Source organism: Panthera tigris, chromosome D2, assembly GCF_018350195.1.
Source record: "Panthera tigris isolate Pti1 chromosome D2, P.tigris_Pti1_mat1.1, whole genome shotgun sequence".
NCBI classification, from domain to species: domain Eukaryota; kingdom Metazoa; phylum Chordata; class Mammalia; order Carnivora; family Felidae; genus Panthera; species Panthera tigris.
The window spans coordinates 30286071-30307525 of record NC_056670.1 but is presented as its reverse complement, the minus strand read 5'-3'; the positions used below and the strand labels follow the sequence as shown (position 1 = coordinate 30307525).

Genomic DNA, 21455 nt, shown 5'->3' with positions numbered 1-21455 from the left:
GCCTTCCCCGTGAAAATGCCACACCTGTGGGGCCGGGCTGTGAGCTCAGGAAGGACAGGAGGTAGATGGCGCTGGAGATGACAGCCAGCGACAAATGGAGGTCAAGCGGAGACGATGAGTCAAGACTCACCTACTGGGTCAGTGAAGTCGGGGGTGGGGGTGCTCAGGAGAGGAAGGAAGGCAGCTCCTGTCGCCATGAGCTGAACCCGAGATGAAGCCCCGGCCAGGGCTCTGAATGCCGAGCAGTGACAGGTGACAGCCACGAGCCTGCGGCAGCTGCTCGCCTCTGAGCACATCTGAAGGCTTTGGAGGGCAACGCGGGGCCCTGACAGACGCTGTCCCGGCCCAGCCTCCCCACTCGGGTCTCAAGAGCTGTGGCCTTCGGGCCAGGCTGCAGTTCCCATACAGGCTTCCGGGCAAGGGGTGATCTGGCCCCACCCGGCCCCCGTCTTTTCCGCTGCCCTCACCCCGTCTCTGCTATCTTCTGGGAAGTCCTGCCCACCCTTCTGCTCGCCAGAGCTAGAACGTCTTCCAACCTCTCTCCTGCATGACCGGGCCTCCACGTGGGCCTCCGGCTAAGCTCCCCAGTGCACAGGCTGGACAATAACTCTCCCCACTTCAAAACAGCCGGCAGGGGTGGCGGGGGGGAGCTGGTCACATACCACGTCCTCTGTGAAGGCTTTTGCTATGTGCCATAACCCAGTGCTGGCTCTTCAGCGTGGTAGGGACCACTGTGCATCTGTAATTTGCACGCACGGCCAGTGTCTACCTCCATCCTCTTTGGCCTAAGTCTCTGTATTCTGCAACAGGCCCGGAATCCTTAGCTCTAAACGCGGGAGCCCTTCCTCACCCTGGCCCACCAGGACCCCTGAACCACAGGCAAGGTCAGCGGAGCTGTACTCGGGAAGTGAACACAGCAGACGGGTCAGCGCCCCAGGTCTGCCCCAGCCACCGAGTTCCGGGAAATCCCTCTTCCGGGCCATTTACTGTGCCTGCCTTGTGTCTGGCATGGGGCTAAGTGCTTTCCAGCCTCCCTGTATTCAATCTCCAAGACTCTTCTCCGACGTGGGAATTGATGCTATTCCTGGTTCCCAGGTGAACAAACTGACTCAGAGAGAGAGGCCAGGTATGATCGCCAAGGTCGTGCAGAGCAGGGATTAGAATACAGGTCTTTTGTCTGCCAAAGCCCAGGTACCCATTTCTCTAAGCCGACCCCAAGCATCAGATGGGCTGATTCTAAAGTCCCTCTCTGCTGGAGGCCCCTCAGGTCTGTGCCTCATAGGGGTGAGCGGGTCAACTCATTGGGGGGCTCATTGGGTAGCTCACTGGGGGGCTGGGTCTTTGACCACAGGCATGGCCCAGAGGGAAGAGCTGGGTAGGGCCCCACCTGCCAGCACAGGTCTGCTCTGTGGCCAGCAGAGGGTGCCACAGGACCTCGTCAGAAAACTGGCGCTTGTGACCGATGGTGTCAGCGCCCGTTCCCCGCAGTAGCGCCAGCTGAGGGCCCCTGTCATCCTTTCCTTCAAAGAACCAGGATCTCCTGCTAACATTCCAACTGGCCCTAAGACACCAGGTGCGGGGAGGCACAGGTGGGAGATCGGCTTGGGTGTCCCTGACTATTCAGCCCTTCTTCCCTTGTCCTTCCCTCAGCCTTTCCTTAATGCCCCCGCCAGCCTCTTCCCACCCTGATCTGGGGAAACCGGCTGGGAGTCAGGAAAGGCTGTGTGACCCTGGGTAAGCCACCTTCCCTCTCTGGGTCCAGGATCCTCACCTGCAACGTGAGTTAGACTGGAGATCTCCCACCCACCCCTGCCCCACCCGCTTTCTCCAATCACCCCCAGCCCTGCCTAGGTGAGGCCTTGAGTGGGGTGAGAGGTCAGAACTGGGGAGGGGCCCCTGGGTCTGTTGGCATCTCCAGAACGAGGCTGTGGAGGTGGGAGTTTAGCTGTGGGGGGAAAATGCTGGTCTAGGAGGGGTCTCAGTGGGTCTCTGCTTTCCTTCCCTCCTACCCGGGGGCGGGGGGACACCTGCTGATGCTTCAAGAAGGGGGGTGGCGGGTCTGCCCAAACCCCGCCTCTGGGCTTCTGTCTCCAACCTCAGCAGAAGCAGTGACACCAGCGAGTGAAGGTTTCTGGCTAATTGGGGTTGTCTTCAGCCCGTGCCAGCTCGTATGAAAGGACAAAACCATCCACTCCAGGGAAATCTGGGCCCCTTGGAGCCTAAGGAGGCAGCCCTCCTCGTTAGCGTGGCTGACCTTTGCCCCTTCCCTCCCCTCTGGGTCAAGTCTTTTAATTCTGCAGGCGACCCAGGCTCCCTTGATCCCATTCTCAGGCCTCCCTCACTCCCACCCCTCTGCTGGGCAGGAAGCAGGGGCACCCCCCGCTGACCCCACCCTGCAGGCTCGTTCCACTCTCATCAGGCCGGGTCTACCCCAGCCTGACCTCTGCCCTGGGGACTGACCTGGCCCTACTCTAGGAAGCACTGATTCCTGGATCTGTGAGGTGAGACAGGGGTGAGTCATTGTCAAGGACTTCAGGGTGGCTGTGGGCAAGGGCACCTCTTTGCAGGGAGTGAGAAGCGAGCTTCTGGGGGCTATCGCTAAAAGGGGGACCACGACACCTTTGTTCCCACAGTTTTTCCCCTCCATGTGTCTTTGTGGGGGCAGATTTACAAGCTCCTTCTTTCCAATGAAAAGCATTCCCCTTCAAAAGGCTGAAGTTTGGAATTGTGCTAAATTTCGATTCACTAACTTGCTAGTGTCTTCATCTCGGGTGCGGAGGGCGTCCTCCAAGTGTGTCCAAGTCCAAGATCCCCAATTTAACTCCTCCATATTTGCCTTCTCTTGTCCTCCCGGGGGCCCCAGGAGCTCCCCCAGCGGCTCCTGGAGACCCCTGCTGGGCCACCCTGCAGCTGCGGAGGCGGGCACCCCAAGTCTTGCCCCAGGTGCACAAAGCATGGATGGCACAGGCTGCAGTGGGAGCAGGCCAGCGACCCCCAGGCCGGGACATCCCCCCACTTGGGAGGCTGGCTCTTGACCCAAGAGGCTGTCAAGAACCAATGCCCGATTGCTGGCCGGGAAGGGGTAGATTCCAGTCATTGTGGCTTAGAAAGCTCTGGGTGAGCACAGGTGGGTAGAGCAGGGGCTGCCTGCAATGACCTTGAAGGCCTGCCCTAGCCCTGACTTTTATGAGGCCACTGACTCTCCAGCTGGGCCTTGTACAGGAGCTCCTTGTAGCATCAGTAGGGTTTCTTTTCTGGTCCCCACTTCCAGGTGGAGGGACCCATCATTTACTGAGACGACAGGATAAAAGCCGGCTCCTTGGAGCACAAAATGGCCACGCTCCTGTCCCGTGGGAGCGGCCTCTTAATTGGTGATTTACTGCTTGTTGAACAAGCGGGGCAGGGACTTGGCAAGAAGACATAGGCTGGAGGGAGGTGGGGGGCTTCAAGGTCAGCTCCCAGCCAAGCGCAGGTCGGGCCAGAGGAGTGTGGGGTGATGCAGGGACCTCCCTAGCGTGAAGCTCCCTCTGCGGCAGGAGGGCGGGAGGGGCCGGGCAGAGCAGCTCCACACACAGACTCTTTGTTCTCTGCAGGGAGGAGGAAGGCCTGTCTGAGTGTGGGGAGTGGAAGGCTGCAGGGAAGGGAGGAGGTGGGGGTGTGTGGGGGGAGGCCAGCAGGCGGCTCAGGCCTCGGGCCTGGCCCAGGGCCCTTTCCCGGGCTGGGAAAGCTGGGTGAGGAGGGCTAATGTCTCTCTTTCCTCTAAAGGGTTTCTAGGACTCCCTTCCAGGAAAAGGCAGCTCATTTCCTTCTTCGCTGCCCTAGCCAGCTCCAGACAGGAGAGGCCTGGAACCAGGGGGATGCCAGGCCCTCCGGTAATTAGGACCGGCAGGAAGTGATCTTGGGAATTACCGGGGTCAGGCGCCCCATTGAAGGCCAGGGTTTTGGAAGGGCGGCTGGCTTGTAATCTCGATTTGAGATCGGTTGATTTTGTAGTTAGCTCCAAAAAGAAAAGTCAGCTCTAATTAATCTGTGGGCTTTGGAGTGTGGGAGAAACAGGGCCCAGAGAGCACAGGCTAGGGGCTGGAGGCCGGCGGGGTGAGACTCCCAGTCCCCGCGAGGCCTCAGATCTGAGGCCTATGTCGGGGATCCCTGATCTGCTTTAACTGAAATAGTCTGGATGTTCCCACTGGGATTTCATGGTTGTGAAAGAAAGTGCTGTCCCCACCCCAGAAGGCTCCTGCAGCCACGGCTGCCCTCGGCATGGAGCCCGGGGCTGCACGTGAGTGCCCTGTGGAGCCTGGGGTTGCTCAGGCCCTCTGAGAGCCACAGGGGTGCGGAGGGGGGGTCTCAGGCATAGCTGTGGTGGGGCCCTGAGACAAGCTGCCTTCTCCTGGTTTTACTGAAGGCCTGGTACCATGCTAACTCCTTGGGGCAATCATTGGTGGGGGGGAGGGAGGAGGAATCAAGGCCAATGGACAAAGCGCTCCACTTCCTGGGCTCTTTGACTGAAATGCACCAAGGCCCCCGAGTTCTGCTCGCAGAGAGCCTGGGAAGCTCAGAGAAAGGCCTGAATCCAGCCACAGCCTTTTCTCATGGGAAGGAGATCAGCCCACCCCCACCCGTCTTCTTTCTGGGGGAGGAGGGCCTACCGGAAATCATGGCCACCCCCCACCCCTGCCCCCCACCGCCCTGCCATAAGGCCCAGGTAGTAAAGTCATTCAGAGCAAAGTAAAGTCCTTCATGGCAAAGATGCGGGGGTCAGACAGAACTGGGTTGCTACTTCCTGCCTGTGGACCTTCTGGAACTCACCTCTTTGGGCCTCAGTTTGCTCATCTGTAAGTTAGGGTTAAGAATAAAACCTTCCTCACAGGGTTGCTATAGGGATCCAGGAACATGATGTATGCAAAGTGCCACGCACGCAGCCTGGCGTGTTGAAAAGACCCAGTAAGGCAGCTTAATGATACTAGTGGTCCTTCTACAGAAATGTGTCCACCCACACGGCCCCCTGCTGTGACTGGCAGATCGGGATGATCACACCCTGTTGGAGAAGGATTGAAGGAGTGTGGGAAGGGCTGGCGTGGCCATATGGCGGGGGCCCAACTTGGACCGGGTAGGAGAGCGTCTGCTCCTCTCGCCCTCACCCCAGCGCCCTAGACATCCCACCTTAGGGCCCAGCTGATGTCCCTTGGGAGCCCCACAGCCTCCGCAAGGAGTGACCGCAGTTGGAAGCTGCTCTAGCAGGGGGCCGTCCCAGCCTGCCTCCCCTGGTCTGAAAACGTACAGCCCCTAGCCTGCGGGGAGGGAGTGTGTGCCTCAGTCCTGGTCCTTCATGCAGACCCCAAGGCTTACCGCTGACCGCCCCGCGCCAGTGCACCCCCTGCTGCCGGGTCAGATGGACCAGCTCCGACACGCTTAGAGAGAGGCTCTCACCACGTTTTGTGATCTACATACCGTCTGACAATACCCGTCGATCCCCTCGAGAGAGAGCCAAGGTTGCAATGTTTTAAACACACGTTGGATCGTACGACACATTTAAAGTAGATCGGTGGTCGTAAATTTGGATCAAATCGGTACCACATGGGTACACGATAATACTCACAGTGTCTAGGCAGCGTGGCTGGTCCCGAGCGGGGTGGGGGCAGCATGGGGCCTGCTGGCACCCTGGGCTTTGATCCTAAGGAGCTAGGGAAGGAGACTGCCTGCTGGCCTGGCTGGTCACTGAGAGGGATGCCAGGCCTGGTCCAGCCGCCCAGGGGTGGCGGTGGTGGACAGAACCGATCATTAGCAAACTCTGCAGGCCACGAAACATCTTTGCTAAGAGTTCAGTTCCACCCATGCTGAAAGAAAGGCTTCCTGCCTGTGTATCAGGTCGCCAGGACGGAGAATTGAAGCAGACGTGGGTCTGTCGGTTACCCCATGGGTTCCCCTTGCACCCGAAACACAGGGGCCGTCCTATGGCCTCTGCCCCGGTATGGTGCTCCCACCGCCAGCGCTCACTCCTCCCTGGGTGCTGGGGTGGGTGCCTGTTGCCAGCACCCAGCTGTCTCCTCTGCACGCCCCTTCCAAGTACAGAGGGGAGGAGAGAGGAAAAGAGAGAATAGATAGATAGACAAGGAGTTCGGGGGATAAGCCTCCACATTCCAGGGGAGGCACAGGGAGGACAGTCCGTGCACAGCTAGCTTAGCCTAGGCTGACACCCTCTGAGTAGACACTCACTTCTGTGTCTGGGCCAGAAGACTGGCCCCTGGGCTTGGACTCATGAGACCTGGCCTCCGATTCCAGCATGATCTTTCGGCAGCCGTGCAACCTTGGGCAAAGGACTGACTTCTCTGAACTTCTCATCTGTACGCGGGGGGATACAGAGCTCTAACGGGCCATGGTCAGGACCGGTGGGATAGGGAGCACGTGAACTTTGGCTAAACCCGAGATGGGAAGTCCCTGGGCACCTGTCCCTGGGCACCAGCATCCTTGTCTCGGCGCTCCGACGGGAAGCAAACTTTTGCCCGAATATGGTGGTCACTGGCTCGAGACACCCACAGCCCCAGTGGGTCTGGGGCAGTGGGACAGGCACTTGTAGCCTCTTGAGAGTCCCTTGACACCCCGGCCCTGAGCTGAGCCTGCTCCCACCTCGGGAAAATAGACCCCCAAGCTCCTTTCTGGATGAGCCAGATTTCCAGTGGGCCCGCGGATGCAGATGCCTGCCGTGGCACACGGTTTCCCCGCCGCTGGCATGGCGGTGACTCTGGGGGAACTTCTGGCTGCCTGCACGGAACCAGGAGGCAGCGAATTTTGTAAGCCTGTGTGTGTGGATGGAAGCAACCGCAGAGGCTATAATTTCCACTTCCTGACACAACACAAATTTCTCAGTTTGTGCAGAACTAATTAAAGGTCTCTCAGGTCTTGCCATTTTGGCCCCCTGCCCCCCCGCCAAGCTCCCATAAAACAGTGTGGTGATGGCAGCCGCCCGATTATAGAGTGTGAGGAATGTGCTTCTCCAGAGCAATCTTGCCGGTTCCCAAGTCCCTCCCCCTTCTCGTTCTCCCTCTCCTTCCTGCGTCCTTCCTTCTCCTGGCGCTGGGTCTAGAGGGCTGCATGAGGCTCCTTGTGGCAGGTGGTACCACGGGAAGGACCCAGGCCTGGGCTGGAGTTCCTGCTCTGTCCCTGAGGAGCCATGACACTTTGGGCAAGCCTCAGTGTCATTTGTTAAACAGGAGAGTAGCACCGGCCTCAGGGTGCCTGGGCGGCTCAGCCGGTTAAGCGTCTGACTTCGGCTCAGGTCACGATCTCCTGGTTCATGAGTTCGAGCCCCGCGTCAGGCTCGCTGCTGTCAGCCCAGAGCCCGTTTCAGATCCTGTCTCCCTCTCTCTCTGCCCCTCCCCTGCTCTCTCTCTCTCTCTCTCAAAAATAAATAAGCATTTAAAAAAAAGAAAAAAAGAATAGTACCAGCCTTGCAGCGTGGTCTTAGGATTAGAAATAACGCAGGTCACATTGAAGGACAGCCTGGGCACATGGTAGGCATTCAGTAAGTGGTGACTATTATTAACATCATTTGTAAGTTATTATCGTTATTGTAATGACTGCCCCTGGGCCTTTGCTCAACTTGTTTCCCTGTCTAAAGTGCCATGTCCCTTCAGATCTGCTGGTTGAAGGATCACCGTGGTGGATTAAAAACGGCCATGGGTGCTTTGCTATTCCTTCCACAAGAAGTGGAGGCGGCGTCTCCTCCAGCACCCCACTGACGCGCGTGACTTAGCCACGTGACTTCCTCTGACCAATAGGATAGCAGAAAGTGTGATGCCTTGACCGCTTTGGAAAAGCTCTTGTGCTCTCAATGTTTGCGGGTTTGAACACTGCCTTGGGCCTGCCATGTTGTAAGAAAACCTGTGTCGCCTGCCGATGGCTGAAACGCCACACGGGGGAGAACAGAGACACCCAGACCACGGCCAGCACCAATCCTCAAACGTGTGGATGAGACCGTCTTGGCCTCTCTGGCCTTTCCACCCATCATCTAATGCAACGGCCCGAGTGAGCCCAGAGGAGACCAGCAGAACTCCCAGATGGCCAATCCACAGAACCAGAGTGAGAAATAAATTACCACTTGAAGCCAGGAAGTTTGGGACGGTTTGCTACACAGCTACGGATAACCGATACGCCCACCCATTCACCAAGATTGAGCTCACAGGCTGTTTTCTCCCCGAAGGCTTCCCAAACCCCTCCCAGCCTGGGATGAATCTCTCTACCCCACTACCCATATTCACACAGTGCTTTGTGATGGTAGCTTAGCACAACCTGCCTTCACCGGGATTATTTGTACAGGAATCTCTGTCTCTCTGGACTACAAGTTGCCAGAGAGCAGGGTTGGGACCCCACCTCCATATTCCCCACCATGCTCAGCATGGAGCTCTGCCCAGGGTGGGCCCTGGTAATCTGTTCCCGTTTACCAGGCCCTCAGGGGGCCAGTGAGAACCTGACTGCCTTGGTACAGATACAGGGCCCCAGTTGGTGGTAGGGGACCCACCTGAGTCTGAGGTCTGGCTGGGCCACTCATCACCTAAGGTCTTGCCCCTCTGAGCCTCCTCCTCCCCCCAGTGGAGACGCAAACTCCTGTCCAGCCAACCTCACAAGTTTGAGGCTCACACTGGGCAAGCGTTTGTGCAAACACGCATGGGCACAAGTCCTGACCCCGCATGCGTCATGGTGAAGTCCCACTTGGGCTGCTAGGGGGGGCGGGAGGTAAGATCCTTCCTTCCCCCTCCCGCTCCTCCTTACCTTTCGGCCGTGGTAGCCCTGGATTCCTGGGTCTCCCTGGGGGAACGAAGAGAAGACCGTTAGTGGGACTTTCCCAAATTCTGGCTCGCACTGTCGCCCTCACATTGCCCTTCCTCGTCTCAACGACTGTGAATCCTCCCGACTTCCAGCCAACCCTGGATCAATAGCTCTGCTTCCTCTGAAACACACGTGCCACGTGGTTGGGCACGGTCAGTGCTTTGCGACTTCTTGTCCCCAGAGCCCCGGGGTCCCCGGCTTCAGAGGGAGAGTCTGACACTTTGGGCCTCCACGCAAGGTCTCACTAGAAACCCGATGACCCTGCAGGCCCCTTCCGGTTCTGACTCCAGGTGAATCGCTCTTTTATTGGGACGTTGTGACAGTGCCCCGGGCATCAACCTGGAGTTTCCAGCCAGACTCTAAGCTCCTCGGAGGGTGGGGCCGCGGCTCCCATACTCGTCATCGTGCCTGCACACAAAAGTGTGCAATGCCTAGGGGACCCAGGCAATTCCCAAGAGGGGAGTGGCGCTTTGGGAGCAGGCCAGGCGTGATCCTTCCCTCACTGAGGTCCCTCTCAGCTCCTTACTCGCCAGCCTTAGGTGCTGAGTCTCCCCCCGCAGACAGCGCTCCCACCCATTCAGTGTGTCACCCCAAAGGGCCCTCACCTTTGGTCCTGGAGGCCCAGGTAAGCCCTGTGGAAGCAAGAGCAAGGTGAGTAGAGATGGGCTCTGCAGGGAGACAGTGCAGGTTAGGTGTGTGCGCGGTGGAGGCCGGGCCAGAGGAGGGCCCGAGCAGCGATAATGAGTTCTGGATGTGCTAGGGAGCGGGTCTAGAAGATCCTGGACCGGTATCTGAAACCTGCCGAGGGCACACGGGGACGACAGGCTCGAGGGCCTCTTTGGTGCCATGTGGGCACCGTGGGCATCTCTGCTGTGCCCGCCCACTGGAAAATAGGCATCCTGCTAATTTGACGGTGTGGTTTGGTCCAGGTCCCCGCCCACCCGCCTCCTAATTGGGACCCCTCCCTGGGAAGCCGACCTTGCCCAACAGAGCCTGGGTTTTGCCTTTCTTTGGCCCTGTCAGCCTCCTGAAGAGCCTTCTGTCTCCTTCTGCCCCAGGGCGCTGTGACCACGGCAGTTAGCCGTGGGGAGGTGGTGTGGGCCCAGGGCCTGCGGGAGCCCAAGGGAGAGGCGAAGGAAGGCTGTGGCTCCACTGTGGTCTGGGGCGTAGGTGTGGGCAGCAAACGTGGGCTGAAGGAAACCAAAATGCCCAAATCTGGTCTGTTTCAATTGGTTTCAAAACATGCTTCCTGGGTTTTCTTCTTTATAAACAACCTAACAAAGAAAACCATCTGGCTTGGGTCCAGTGAGTAGGAACCCGATACGTTTGGGGGGGGGCGGGGGGGTAGGGGTCCTCAAAGAAGTGGATTTTGAGTACGTTGTTGGTTTTCTTGGCTGGGTTGGGTTCAGGTCCCTAAATTTCACTTCCTTTCAGGCTTTCCATTTTCCCATCTCCAAACCCATAGAAGTGAGACTAATATTTCTCCCCGGGGTCCAAAACAGAAATATTTAAAATCTATTGTGGAGGTCAAGCTGGGCGGGAGAGCTGGCAAGCTAGGTTTTCACACGGCTGAGGTGCCAAGCTGGGTGCCCTGGGCGGCCAGGGCTGTTGCCCGGCATTGGTAGCAACCTCAGCTACACCGGGACCTCAGCATCGGTGGCAAGAACAGCTGAGGGGCCCAGGTTTGTGGCCGAGTGACCTGGAAAGTAGCTGTTGTCATCGAGGACTATTTGGCAGGGACATCGCTGACCTAGCAATTCCCCACCTCTGGGAATCTGTTGCAGCGAAAGAATCAGAGAGGCACACACACATTTATGGTCAAGGCTATATATTACAGAAGGAACCCGTTAACTATTTGTAAATAGGCCCAGCAGCAGCCCTAAGATCCACATCACGGGGGACTTCGGCCGTAGGAAAGGGAGTGGTTTATGATATTAAGTAAAAAACATAAGAGGACACAAACCGTTATATTATTCAGCACGCTTGCGGACCTGGAAAATGCGTGAGTGCCGCTACGTCTAAGGAGAAAAATGGAAGGGCCCTCCGAAATGTTAATAACGGGGAACTCTATGCATAGGGCAAAATAGACGCTTTAAAACACTTTGTCCATCTTCGAAATTTTTCTCAATGAATGTATGATGCTTTTGTCATAAGAAGGATAAAGGTTTCCTTCAATCATGTGAATAAACCATGTTGAACAGATGTTGCCTTTAACCCTGTCCCTTCAGAAACATATGGCCTTAGTCTTACCTCAAAGACTGAGAGGACCCATTTTCTGCAAAGAAATCCAGGTTATTCTGCCTTGGTTCTCTGTTGCATTAAATAGGCCAGGAGAGCGGGGTCTTGACCAAGGCTTGGAAACCTTGGTGGCTTGACCTACTGCCTGAGCGTGGTCTGGTCTGGAGGAGGCACCTGTTGACCTCCCTTGGCTACAGCATTGATCCAATCCTCAGGCTTGATTCAGGGTCCCCTGGCTTACCAGACATCCAGATTGGCTGGAAGGCGGCCCAGGGGTGCAAAACCCACATACAGCAGCAAAGGCATATTCATTAGGGTGCCGGGTGGTCAGATGGCCCTTAGCTACCTTCTTCAGAACCCGCTGCCCCCAACTCAGGTTTTTCTAAGCCCAGGGGTCAGGGGACAGCCTTCAAAGGTGGCCCTGGGAACTTTCTCTCCAAGCTCTTCTCTGCCGAGGCTGGGAAAGGGGCAGCCTCTTAGTGATTTCCTGCCCGGAAGGCAAAGACTGGAATTGAGGCCTGGCCTCAGAAGCTGGGTTTTCAGAACCAGAGTGCAACAGTTGAGTTGGGCAGGGATGGGTAGCTTCCTGCGTGACCCGCCTACGTCCAATGGCCTTGCCAAGGTGTTTCTGCCTGTTAGGTGGGGACCCAGATTCTTGTCAGTTATGCAAAGTTGGGATGCTTCCAGAGAATTCTTGGGACAAACCTTGGGAGAGGAGGTGGTAGAGAGAGGAAGGAGATACTTACGGGTGGCCCCATGGGCCCTGGCAGTCCCGGGGGCCCCAGAGGTCCGCTCGGTCCAGGGGGGCCTGGTGGCCCCGGTGGTCCTTGGATACCGGCCTGGCCCTGTTCACCCTGAGATTGGTGGAAATGAGAGTTAGAGGGAGACCCTCAGGGCTGGGGAACAGCTCCCGCCCCAGTGCCATGCACCCGGTGAGGGCCCTATCGTGGGCTCTGGTGGGAAGGCAGTGGGGCGTGACAGTGATGATGCCGTGGTGGTGACTGCATGCAGGGACCAGTGGCAGCAAGGAGACGGCCAAGACACTCGGCTCCCAAGAGGAGGGGTCCAGAGAGGATCTGCCACACGAGCGGCTGGCCCCTGAGCAGGAGCCCTGCCGGGACCAGAGGCGGAGGAGTGAGCAAGAAGACCCCACCTGACCTCGAGCATATTTCCGGCCTGGTCAGATGGCCGGGGTCCAGCCCAGGTGGTCCTCAGCCTGGCCTGCCTCGGCTCCTCCCTCCGTGTGAACGGTCACATCCTCTCTCTACACCCACCCGCCGGGCATCGAAGGAGAGCAGTACATTTCTGCTTCCGTTTCCTGCCGCAGGATTTTGCTGTCTGATTGTCTGACTCGGACGGTCAAAGGAGGGCCTTAGGTCACACGCCGCAGAAGTTGGTGTGGCTCACTAAACAACTGGGTGAGTGATTTTATGTAAAACATTTGGGCTGGGGGCTTCTGATGGCACAGGGAGAGCCCTGTCCCTCGAGGCCCACATTCCTGCGGGTGATCACGGTCGGAGCCCCGGGTCCAGGTGGCCTGGGTTTCCCCTCCCCCATCCTTTCTGCGTGAGGCCTGCTTCTGTCACCTACATGATCTGTGCCTGGCTTCACAGGACAATTGAGTTGGCAGCCCTGAACTTGGTTGAGTTTTGAAACCGTTAAGTGCTTTATGCCTGTATGAGTCTCAGTTAGTGTTCTTTTGCCCCACCCCTACTCCTCAGTCAGCTGCTCTGAGCCCAGCCTTTGTCACCCACCGTCCCTGTGCCCAGGGTGGACCGAGGGCCCAGGGAGCTAGGGGTGGCATCGGGTCCCCCTCAGGAGGAGGAGAGAGCCTGGCCATGTGACCCAGATCATGGGACTGGGGGCCAAGCCGAATCATCCTAGATCTAGACCGATGCTGTCATATTATTTTCTAAGCGACCTCCCCACGGACCATCTGGGCTCAGCTCCTGTGAGAGGGAGCCCATCCCTGCGGATGGCCGGGCAGGCGTGCGAGAGCTCCAGGCTGGGATGCAGGGGGACACAGGCGGCCGGAGGTGCGGCTTCAGTGTGCTCTCGGCAATTCCCACAGGAGGAAATGATGAGTACGGGTGGGGGCGCCCAGCTTCAGAAGGAGGACTGTGGGATCCTAGCAGCACCTGCTTCCACCTCCCTTGGCCGGGACGTGCTGGCGCAGATGACCCAGGGTTTCGTCCTGCTGCCCGCTCTGAGAAGCCGCTGCAGGGCGCGGAGCGTCCATGGTGGAGGAGGCAGGGGCAGCGATGGGTCACAAGTCACGTTTTGCAGAAGAGAAAACGGGCTCGGAGAAGTGGACCTCCCTGACGGAGGCCACGTGGAGAATTCAGTGGGGAGCCAGGACCCAAACTTGGAACTCCGGACTATTCTTATTCATTCCAAATAAGCCCCCTCCCCCAGAAAAAACGACTCACTGTCCAACTTTCTGCACTTTGGAAGTGACCTCCAACGCCATCTGCTAAGTACATCGTATTTCATACAGTGTCCTCTGTCAGCAGATGTTAGACCCAACGTTTAAGCCTCTTACAGAGCCTGTAAAATCAATACTGGTTTATCGATAGGAAATGGACAAGCCTTTCTATGTCCCATGAGGGCCGACAGCATAAAAATCTTATTCTCCGGGCAAAACCTGCGGCAGGCAGAGGAGAGGCCCCTGTTCTTTCCTCCCTACTCCGGAAACCAGGTCAGGGCAGCACAGAAAGTTCTGGCTCACCCGCGCCCTGCTCTTGAAAAGGGAGGCAGTAACACGCAGTGGCCTGGATCGAAGCCTGGGCCCCTCTCAATTTCTTCATCTGTAAGATGGGGATGACGATGACGGCACCCGCCCTGGCGGGTGACTGGTGTGACATTACAAGAGCTAATCCGTGTGGCATTCTTACAGCAGTGCCTGGGGCCCGGCGAGGGCTCAGCCTACAGCAGCTAAAGCAACAGAGGCCAGGAGGCGGCTCTCGGGGGTTAAGGCGAATGGCCATTCTGACAGCAAGACAGCTCTTCTGGAACGGGGTCTGACATTGGGGTGCGGGGGGGGGGGTGACAGAGGGGTGGGCCTGGTGCCTCTCTGAGCGGCCGGGGGGCCCCCTGAAGAGTCACGCTTGGAGTAAGCCTTGGGAGCACATGGAGACTCTCGAGGATTTGGCCGCTGTAATGGGATATGTGGGCTCGGGTGGCACATGCATCACGTGTCCCTCTGTATTTTTAGTTGTTAATTGGAGTGAGTTTTCAGCCTCGTGCAGCCAGGTGCCTCAACACGCTGGCCTCTGGGCTCGTGACTCCTGAGTATGGCCAGATGGTGGCTCCAGGCCCTGCCGTCAGGCTTTCAGGGAGCATCTCAGAGCCCTGCCACGTCCAGCATGCCCACGGCCTTGGGGGTAGCTCCTGCCCAGCGTGAGGAAGGCCAGGGGAATCAGCGGCAGCCGCGGGCTGCCTGGCCTGGAATCAAGCTGCAATGCTTCTGCCTGGATCCCTGGCTCTGTGGTCTCTTGTTTTCCGTTCTTGGTCACCTGGTCCTCTCCCAGCCGCCTTGGGTTCATAAGGCAGGAAGAAGGAAGCAGTTGCTCATAGCCATTACACCTGTTGGTCGTGGGCCACATTCCCCCTCCAAATTCCCTCACTCCTCAGACTCAGGTTACAAGCCATCAGGTGCTAAGTGATCCATTTCTAAATATAAAGGGTGCGGGTCCAACTGAGCGAGCCGGGAGGGTGGGGTGGGGTCTGAAGACCCGGTTGCCGGGCTCCCATTCTGCCACTTGCTGTTTGCGTGACCTTGGGCACAAATTTACTTCTCAGAGCCTCAATTTAATCATAGCACTGAAACAATGCAAGGAGCAATGCCAAGTGCTTTGCACACACAATACCCCCTTGCGGTAGGAACTGCTAATATCCTCGTTTTACAAATGAACACCTGAGGCACAGAAAGGTTAAGCAATTTGCCCCAAAGCCCACAGCTAATAAGAGTCCGAGAAGCTGGGTGCTCTGTAAGTTACTGGGTGCTTGACCTTGGGCAACTGACTTACTATCTCCGAACCTTGACTTCCTCATAATAATAATAATACTAGTAATAAATAGGGATGATCATGCCTAAGTCATAAAACTGCTGAAAGAACTAAATGAAGTCACATCTGTACAACGCACAGGCCCAGTGGCGGCTGTCGCTGGTGACTGTTATGAGGAACAGAGGTGTGTGACAGTTGTGGATCTCCTGGGCTTGGGTGTTGTGTATTTCCACATCCATGACATTCGTGGGTCCGTCTTCGTCTCATTGAATGTAACTGAAGGAGAGTGAGGTTCTGGCTTTGTCTACCGTCCCCGCTGGCCCGTCGGGGCCGGGAGACCCGCCGAGCCCCTGGGGAAGCCACTCGTGGTCTCGACAAAGGGAAGGTGTCTACCTGGAAGGTCCGCCTTTTTATGACTGGGGGTGGAGCCAGTCGCACTGAATTGAGGAGAGGCAGCAGCTGAGGAGAAAGATGAGTTGGAAGGCCAGAGGGCAAAGGCCAAAGATCGCAGATGTTCAGAAGGATGCCGAATGTCGCCAGGAAGGCAGGGTGGCCAAGTGGGAGGGGAGGAGAGGAAGAGAGAAGAGTGATTAGTGAGCATGAGGCACAGTGAGGGAAGGTGTGGACGGGGCCCTCTTGTGGCTCGTGGGGTGCAGCAATGAGCTTGCCCTTGGATGGCACAGCATCCCTGAAGGGCAGCGGCCCTCGGGGGTTTGGCCAGCAGCAGCACCCCCAGCCCGGGAGAGTGGGCCTCTTCGGCTGGGCCGTAGAGGCCTCGTGACACACAGCCCACCATTGCACTGCTGTCCCTTCCTGTCCCTGGGGGTGGATGGGGGCTGTCTGGCCAAGGGTGGAGCACACAGAGGCTTCGGTGGGGAGCCACGGGACTGGCTACATTGGTACTCGAAGCCAAGCTGGTCTGTGGCAACCTCTGGGTCGGACGAGAAGGGCTGGTGTCAGCAAATCTGGGGAGGACGGTCAGGGGCCGTGCCAAGTTGGGCTCCCAGGGGCTGAGCCGGCCGAGGGTGTGGCTGGTGTGGGCGCAGGCTAAGTGCTACTGAGGTCTCCCCCCCGCCCCGGGGGCCGGTGGGTTTGGAAAATAAAGGCTGGGCAAAGATGTCTCCAGCCTGTTCAACCACTTTTGGGGGGGAGGCAACTCTCCATCACATTATCTGATGTGATTTTCATTTCTGGAAATTCTCGTTGCATTCAGTCTCCCTACCAATCAAAACTGAGCACCCCATGGCTTTAGGAAGTGGTCAGAACCCGTGTGACAGCAAAGATGCACATAATTGACCTCTCGTTTCTGAAGGCATTTTAACTCACACGAAGCCCCCGGGATGAGTGTTAAGAAGTGGGGGCTCCCTGGGCTGAGAAGGGGAGCCCAGCTGTGGCCCTTCTAGGTCACCGCTGCCTGTAGGGACTGCGGCCGCCCCGAGAGCCCAGCCATCTCCCACTGTGGGGTCTGGGGAAGTGCAATGTTGGGCTCTGCGTCCAGGGAGCCTCTCAGCAGAGAGGGGCCCAGAGTCCTTCCAGAATCCACAAACCTTCAGGGTAATGATCTGACTGGAGCGCAGAGACGAAAAAGTGCCGCTCGGGTGCTCCTGGTATGGGAGGGGACCGAGGTGGCAGAGACAGGGCGATGGGGGCGTGAGGGCTGAAGCCCACACACACCAGGGGCCCTGCTCCCTGCCCCAGGGCACTCCACCCCTCCCCTCCCTACCCCTCCCCTCCCTACCCCTCCCGTCCCTCCCTCCCTGGGATGCTGCAGGCTGGAACCGGGGCAGGGACCAGCCCAGGTCCCCCATTATCTTGTGGGCCTGGAGGCCTGCCACCCCACCATGCCTGCAAACCCCTCGGAGAACCACCAGAGCACTCTCCCTAGATGCCCCCTGCTTTCCTGCCCACGTCCAGATAAACTTCCAGCTGCCTCTCCCTGTCCGTCAGCTGAGCCCCCAACCAAATCCACTCTCCTCCCGGCCTGACTTGTGCCCTACACTGCCATCGTCATTGGTTTGCTGCACTCCGTGGCCAAGGTGCTTCTGGAGCCTTCTATTACTGCTCTCTCCCTCTTCTTGTCTTCGGTTGAGGGGCAGAGAGCCCTCCCCCACCTCCACCCCCACACGTTCACTAAGGAAACACTGCCAAAGCGTCTGCTGCCCTGTTGTCTTTGGTGCTGGGGGATGCTGTCTTTCTTTCGGGTAACATAACAATCCTGTGAGCCCATCGTTTCAAATAAACACAGCTGACCTTCTATTATTGTATCAGGATCAGGCTGGCCGGAACACCAGGGCCCCCACGTCCCTGGAGATCATGCCACTGACAGGCTAGTTCTGTCTGTGCTGCTACCGGCCTGTGCCCCCTGCCCGGGACCGGCCCAGCTGCCCATGTTGTGGACCCCCTGCATCCTCTCCCAGGCCCAGGAACCCAGGGGTCAGAGTCCGGGTGGCTGACCACTGCTAGCGAGGCCTTGGCCTTCTGGAGCCAGACGGACTCCAAGCCTGACTTGTGCTTGTCTGCAGTCCCTCAGTCCCCTTGCCCCATGGGGCTGGGCAGCCAGGGAAGCCACACTGTGTGTGTGTGTGTGTGTGTGTGTGTGTGTGTGTGTGTGTGTTTCTGGGCACAATAAGGCCCAGGGCACAGGGATGGGCACCTAAAGATGCTAGCCCTCCTTACTCCTACCACCGGGATCTGAGAGTGGCGTTTTTCTGGTCCCAGCTCACCGGGGCCCTCGATGGAGGGCACACGTCTCTGCCCTCCCTGTCCCAAGAATGACCCCCTGCCATCAGTGTACCCATTTGAAGCTTCCTAATGGGCTGCAGCAGGCTTTGGGCTCTGTATTCAGGGGCAGAGCAAGGAAAAGGAAGGAGCTGGGGCGTGGAGGGCGATTGGGAGACCTTCCCAGCTCAGAAATCCCCACCCTGCTCGGAGAGGGCCTCCTCTGTTCCTAAGGAGGCACAGCGGAGATTTTATCCTTGAATCGATGCGGCCAGCTCCCAGTTGTCTCCCACCACTGAGGTTGGGGTCATCTGAAACAATGACTAACCCAAAAGTCCCTCTGATTCAGCCCGGGCGGGCCGCCAGACACACGCACTCAGCCACACACACACGCACACTTGCACAAGCTGCACAGCCTCACGGAGGAGGTGATGTGCGGAGGAGACGCAGGGCTGGACGCCCGGAGTTCCAGACACAAACATGCCGGAAGGCTGGCAGGCCCTCCAGCACCGGGACAAACATACGAAGACACACCCCGGGCGGGGGGGGGGGGGGGCGGAGAACATGGGCGCTGGAGACCAGCTCTGCACAAACACACCGCTGACCCCCGGGCACCCTCCTGGGGGCCAGCCATCCCCACGGCCACCGCGCGGGCTGCTGAGTGTTCCCCAACCTCTGTAGGTGCTGGGGGCCCAGGGAGGTGAGGCTGAGCAGGGGGCTGTGCCCCAGGGAGGCTCAGTTTTAGGGGTTCACTTACCCGATGTGGGTACTCTCCACACTGACCCTGGGGAAGGGAGAGGAGAGGCTGGCGTTAGGCACTTTTAGGGGCAATCGTGCCCTCAGGGCCCCCCCCCCCACAAGCTCATCGCCCACCGGCCCTGCTCTGGTCCTGGACCAACTCCCTCCTTCGCCCCTGGCTGGCAGCAGAGAAGAAGCCCCAAGGGCCTGCCTGGCTCTGGCCCCACGGACCCCAGACAGGATTCCGCTGCCATACCCCCATGTGCCACGACCGCACTCAGGAGTTAGGCTCCTTGCCTGGCTGTAGGTATCTTCCAGAAAGGTCGATGCTCTGGGTGCGTCCCCCCAGTGGCCCTGAGCAGGAGCCCGTGGATGGGAACTCCAGACACTAAGAGGGCTGGGGGCCACGGGGCTCTCGGAGACGCCTTCTCTGAGGTGGGGGTGCCAGGCTCCTGTGCCATTCGCCTGTGGCAAGCCCAGCAGAGCCTCCGTCAGAAACGTAAGGAGGTGGAGAATGTAGGCAGCCAGGAAGGGAGCCAAGCCAGTTTGCAAACTGACACCTCAAAATCCTAGAGCTCACAGCGGCGCATCAGGAAGCACTTGGGGGTGGCGGGCGGGCAGGGGAGTCTGAGAAAGGCCGGGCTCCGGGCCACCCCTCCCGCCGAGGGAACACCTCCAAAGGCAGCTTCTCTCTTCTCTCTCACACACCGCAGCACCGCCGGGGATGCCCCGGTTCTGCTAACATTTGAAAATAGCCGCTCTGGACTGCTTTCTAACGTGGGGGGCGGGGGCTTTGTTTCCTGAGATGAAAGTTCTGGAAAATTTCCATCAGGCTTACCTTTTCTCCTTTTTGTCCTTGAGGTCCCTAGGAAGAGACGGAAACGACAGAGTTAGAAAGTGAAGCTGAGGCCACAGGGGCCCGAAGCCTCCCCTCTGGGGGCCCTTAGGGTCAGGTACTAACCGGCTGTCCTCGGGGACCCATCAGGCCCTGCGGGGAGGAAACACGCACAGGTCAGTGGGCACTGGTACTGGGTATGTGGGGGGGGGGCTGGGGCAGCGCTGTGGACACTGGGGGCTTTGGAGAAACTTTTGGTGAGAGACAGGAAGCAGGATGTTGGCAACTTAAGCCACGTTCCGGGCCCCTCAGAGGAACTTAAGGGGCCTTGGGGCTCCTCCTGGGGTGTCTTGTCAAGTTTGCACGGCTGAAAAAGAAGCCTGGGTTCAGGGTGGACCCTTGGTCCTTGAGGAGGACACAGGGTTCAGCTGGTTGTCTCAGGAGCTGGCCTGAGGCTGGTGTTGGAGAGCCCGCACGACCGGCGTGGAGGTTAGAGGGGAGGACTGGCGCATCAGGCTTTGAGGACCCGCTCTGAGGCAGGCTTTCGGCATGCCGCACACATGCTGGCCCACGAAGAAGGTGCTCATGTCAGCTCTGCCTCCCAGATGAGGTGACGGAGACAAGGTCCTGCGGCTCAGTGAGTGGGGGCACTGGGACAAGAGCCGGGTATGCTGACGGCAAAGGTCCAGCTGTTTCCACTCTGCCACACTCTTTGAATTGGGCTGAGGCTCAGAAGGCAGGGCTTCTAGACTTGGCTAGAGCCACAGCAGTGCCCCAGGCCCTGGGGCCCTGAGGTCGCTTCCAGCCACCATCCTGAGGGCCTGTGAGGATCCACCTGCTGGACCGGTCTCTTTAGGGCTTAAAGAACTCAGGGCCCCCTGGGATGGGTCCACGTTGGGGAGAGGAGCGTCTCTGGCCCCTGACTTGTCGACTGGACCAACCACCAAACTGGGAAATTCCCAGGAGGTTCATGGGAGGGGACAAGTGGCCTCGGGACAATCCATGTGGCATCCAGCCCATGCGGTTGACCAAGTGTTCAGAATAAGGCCAGCAAAATGCGACGCATCCGGCAGGGAAGCAGACTGCAGGTGGCCGGGCCACTCCCTCTCACGACAAAGACAGGCATATGACGAAGGGGAGGGCCAGGGGCCGAGGAAAGTAACACCAAGGTTGGGGACCGCAGAGACTTGGAGCATCCGGTCCAGATATCCCAGATGGTGGCCCGTGGGACAACAGTGGTCCCGGAGGTATCGTGTTGATGTTTTATTTCAACTAGCTGCTAACAGTTAAGAGCAAGGAGAATACAACACAAACCTGGATTTCAAGTCTCTCTAAATATTTCAAGGTCCAACAACAGATGACACCGATGAAATCTAGCTGGACAGCGGCTGCCCCTTTAAGAAAGGTCGTGGATGATGTGCTAAAGGCTCTTGTCACACCTCCCCTGTGCCAGGCACTGTTCTGAGCACTGGGTGTGAATGAGCTCCTCCCACCCTGATGGGCGGCCCTGAGCCGTGGGATAAGACGTGAATTCAGAGTCCTGGCTCTCCTTAATGGCACGTGTGGGATCCCTGATCCTGTCTACACCTTACATTAGGTTCTCAGAGCTACTGTGGGATGGCCAGGGCAGGGGTGATCCCCTTTTGAGGTGGGGACACAGGCTAAGCACATGAGAGTGAGCCCCCCCCCCCCCCATATGGGATACCTAGCCGAGGGGAAACCATCTGGGGATGGAGGTGAGCGGGAGACAGACAGATGATAAGCAGGCCAAGATAATTACACTAGACAGTGTGTTGAATTAGTAGCTCGGGATCCCTGGGCCAAGCCAAACAGAAGCTTAATGGCTCTGTGGTCTGGCCGATTTTGATGGATGACCAAGACACAGGCAGGGGGTCTATCACACCGATGTGGCTCATGGGAGATGGGACTGCCTCACCTTTCCGCCTCCCCCCAAGTTACTTCTGACCCCCAAACAGACAAGGGAGACTCATGGTGGTTAAGGGGGAGCCAGAGGGATGGCAGAGGAAGAGCCCCATAGAAGGGTTCCTGTCCTTCAAGACCGAAGGCCCTGGCAGCAGAAAGGAGGTGTGGTG

At 58.2% G+C, this 21455-nt stretch overlaps 1 protein-coding gene across 1 annotated transcript in view; it reads right to left on the bottom strand.

Moving 5' to 3' along the window:
* The window catches only part of COL13A1 (collagen type XIII alpha 1 chain), a 147076-nt gene that overhangs the window by 40735 nt on the left and 84886 nt on the right, over positions 1–21455 (bottom strand). The window contains 8 exon segments of the mRNA XM_042960600.1: positions 8770–8805; positions 9432–9458; positions 11811–11918; positions 15465–15530; positions 16619–16675; positions 18547–18573; positions 19366–19392; positions 19489–19515. Coding sequence (XP_042816534.1) covers positions 8770–8805; positions 9432–9458; positions 11811–11918; positions 15465–15530; positions 16619–16675; positions 18547–18573; positions 19366–19392; positions 19489–19515 — 375 coding nt within the window.